Here is a 4,052-nt window from a genome sequence, read left to right on the forward strand (position 1 = left end):
AATTTTTATCGAGAGTTTCCTTAGGTGACTTCGGTTATCTAAGATCTAATTAACTATAGGGGCTTGCCCTTATAAGAAGCTTGTCTGAACCTAGCTTAATATAAACTTTATTTAATTCTTCATATTAAATAGGGGGAATTATTGACAAATAAAAAGTTTTGCAGACAAAAAAAAATTCATATATTTCTTAATTTATTTGTTTGACCCTAATCCTTAAGTCTTGTGTTTATCCTTTAGGATAGATACAAGGTTTCAGATACAATGCTCTTTCGTTTAAACTATGAAAAATATGAGATCAGTTTGATTTCATATTTTGCTAAAATTATATATATATATATATACACGTAAATTAAAACATCCTTCCGAAGCGGGCGATGGGATTTCAATTCCGGCTGCCGACAGCTTCTTACGGGCGACCCCCCAAACAATCTCCTTTCTTACTTTTTAGTGCAGACATACAGGAAGGTCTCAAGTATATTTGCATAATCAACCTTGAAATGATTGATTTTTAAATATGAATTGAGCGTGGACTTAATTGCAAAGTTCTAATTTTAATATCCCTATCTGTGGGAATGGCCGAGTCAGGGATGAGTCATAGATTTAAGTAGTGGAGCGAATGAAGAAAACTAACCTAATTTCACTCTACAATTTTTATGTATATGCCACTTTACCTATGCATTAAAATGTCTGCTTCACTTTTTAAACGTTAAAATAGTGGTATTTTTTGAAGTGATATGATTGAATTGGGTGGTATAAATGTGCACAGAAACTTTAGGTGTTGGATATGTAAATACATAGTGTAAATGCCCCTTTTGGATATTGTTTTTCCTCGTGATCTCAACTCTATTTCTAGTAATTTCTCCAAGCCATGTAACTGAGCAACTAATTGTTTCAGATTTTTATAGCGTGGGATCACATTTATTTATTTATTTATTTATTTTAAATATATATTTGTTTAGTGATTTTATTGCTTGTTCTTACTTTTATTTTCAAAAATAAATTAGATTATTTTTAAAAACATTCAAAACATCTAAAAGTTATTTAAATGTTTTTAAAAATAACTAAAATTGTTATAATATTTTATTTCCAAGTAAAAGTATAAATAAAATAATATAAAAATAAAAAAATAGAAATTAAAAAATATATATATCAGAAGTTATCCTATATAAATTCTAACTGGATGAAAATTCAATGGCAATGCATATTGATGTTGGTATTTGTAATTTATAGAGGATGGCACAATGCATATCACACTAACAAAACGTGAGAAAGGGCACACTTGGCCTTCTCCAATTCTGGGACAGGGCACACTGGATCCTTACTCTGCAGATCTTGAACAGAAACGCCTTATGTTGCAGAGGTTCCAAGAAGAGGTGCGCCCGCCCTAAATTACTCTTTTTTTCTCTTATATATAGTTTATATTCATCTCAACTTCATTTTTCTTATGTTTCATGTGTTTCTTACTGGTAAAGTTTTTTATTGTGTTCAATCATAATCTAATTTGTTTCATTTCTGATATATTTTAGCAAGATTATGATAATTAGATCGGACTTTTTAAGCTAGAAGAGGGAGAGGTTCAAGGTTCAATAGATGAAATGGATGTTTTAATAAATATTAAATTTATTTTAATATAATTTAAATGATGTAACAATGATGCATTAATACTATTTTTATCAATTTAATGTATAAGAGGGGCATTTAAATACATAACACTCAATTCATATGTATTTACGTATCTAGCACTTAAATTTTTTTTTTTTTGCATTTACACCACGTAAATATTTCATATCACATCAAAAAATTTGTTAGGTAAGGTTTTTTTTTCCCCTCCTGAGCATGGTGAGCCCAATGGGCAATATGCAGAATTCAAACCTGTGATCTTATAGTGGGAAACTATGTCATCAATCACTATGTCAGAAGTTAGTGCGCATTGGAAAGGTGTTATGCATGTAAATGTTGAATCTTAGATGTTAAATATGTAAATACATAAGAACTGAGTAGTATCTTTGTGAAATTTTTATATAATATTCTAATTTAGGACATTTCATAATTATTTCAGATATAATTCCAAAATTAAATCTTGGGATATTATCTTTTAACTATTTTCTCCTTTTTCTTATTCCGAAAACTATCATATCCAAAAATAGAATCATATATCCATATTAGAATCGGCTGGGTCATCGAAAATCGGTGCCACCATTCACCTGGTCAATTTTGTTTCTAGCCGATTTTGTGCGAAGACGGCTTTGAACCTGACCCAACGACAAGAGGACCGATTCATGTCAGACCAGTCGGACCAGCCGATCCGATTTTTGATACATTTATGTTACACCAATTACATTATTTCATTAATATTTTTTTCTTCTTGCTTTGATATGCAGAACCCAGGGTTCGATTTCTCTCAGGCTCAATTTTCAGGGTCCTGCCCAGATCCTAAGTCTTTCATGGGTGGCATCCGCTTCGATTGATTGAGCCTTATTCCTGTGGGGCTGCTGGCCTATTCTTATTTTAATTTTCAGAGTTCATTGTTCTGTGCATTTTGTATGATATTCAAGTGCCTGGTTTGTGTAACATGTAACATCAACATTGAAAGACATAATTTATCTCCTTTAATTTTTTGGGAGACTTGAATGGCATAATTAATTTTCGTTATTAGTTAAATGGTTTCTTTCTGTTGATTGCCGCATAATTGAATGGTAGGATTATGGGAAATTTACATATATACCACAATTCTCATGCATTTACATGCTAACACCTAAGTTTAATATTTATATTTATAGCACTTGGTGTTTAAAAGTTATGCTGGAAAAAGTGTATTTCATTTTTTAAAAAATTGTGAAGTAATATTTTTTTTATGTGAGTGGTATGTATGTAAATATGAAACTTTAGATGTTAGATATGTAACTATATAGTAGTGTGGTATGTATGAAAATGCCAAACTTGAATGAAAAAATATTACTATGTTATGACACTTTGATTTATTTCATCATATATTATTTGTATCTGATACTCCCACTGTTGGGCAAAAATAGTAAATCAGGAATTCTGATGTAAAACTGTATTAGGATTCCAATCACAATGCGTCATGTGTATGATTTGATTCCAATGAATATAAAAAATTAAATATTTTAATACATGATGGGGTTGGACTGCATATGTGGCACATTGTAATTGGAGTTTTGATATAGTTTTGCATTAGGACTGCTGATATAATACTTTTTCCACTGTTGGAGGCTTATCTCTAACAATGATGGGTGGGAAGCGTTTATACGGAAGAAGAAATCACCCCATATAATCAATTTTAAAATATTTGGAATGATGCATAATTTGTTTATTTCTGTTTGCTCCTCCAAAAAGAATATTACTTTGTTGCATTGGTATAAACCTTGTGCACCTTATATTAAGATTAATATTGATGGTTGCTGGAAGACTAATAATGCTAGTGTGGGGGGTGTTTGTCGTGACTCTATGGGTTCTATTCTCTATTAGTTTGCGGCTAAGGATGTTCCTGTTTCTCCTCTGGTTGCAGAAGCTGATGAGATGGTTTTTGGTCTTCAGGTGGCTAAGAAAATTGAATGGCAATTTATTGTTTTTGAAACTGACTCTATTATTTTATGGAAGTATTGCAGATTTCAGGATGAGCATCATTGGAGTGTTAATCTGCATATGAAAAAGAATTAAGGATTTATCCAAGAACTTACATATCATATGGAATCATACTAAGAGACAAGGGAACTTGTTGGCTCATTGGGCAGCTAAGCTTGGATCTAAATTGAATTATGTTGTGATTTCCAAAACTATTACTGTTGTTTTTGTTCAATTTGCTTTTTTGGACGTTTCTTAATTGTTTTTTTTATTTTTTCTTTTCTTTGGTGTTTTGTATTTTTAATTGGTGGGTGTGTTTTATTTTTCTTTTTTTGGAAAGATGTCCTTTTTTATTGATGTTTTGTAGGGTTTAGGGTGAGTTAGGATCTCTTTCCCGGTTTTGTTATTTTTCTTTGTGTTAATAAAATGAGAGCCCATTGATGCTCTTTAAAACAATATATATATAT

General features: G+C 30.9%; 1 protein-coding gene across 1 annotated transcript in view; it reads left to right on the plus strand.

The window, feature by feature from the left end:
- LOC110024021 (nudC domain-containing protein 2) overlaps positions 1-2,655 on the plus strand; it is a 17,381-nt gene extending 14,726 nt beyond the window's left edge. The window contains exons 4-5 of the mRNA XM_020723735.1: positions 1,231-1,373; positions 2,382-2,655. Coding sequence (XP_020579394.1) covers positions 1,231-1,373; positions 2,382-2,468 — 230 coding nt within the window. The 3' untranslated portion in view covers positions 2,469-2,655. The remainder of the gene's footprint in view (positions 1-1,230; positions 1,374-2,381) is intronic.
- Positions 2,656-4,052: the final 1,397 nt, after the last annotated feature.

The sequence above is a fragment of the Phalaenopsis equestris genome, unplaced genomic scaffold, assembly GCF_001263595.1.
Source record: "Phalaenopsis equestris unplaced genomic scaffold, ASM126359v1 Scaffold000240, whole genome shotgun sequence".
Classification (NCBI taxonomy): Eukaryota; Viridiplantae; Streptophyta; class Magnoliopsida; order Asparagales; family Orchidaceae; genus Phalaenopsis; species Phalaenopsis equestris.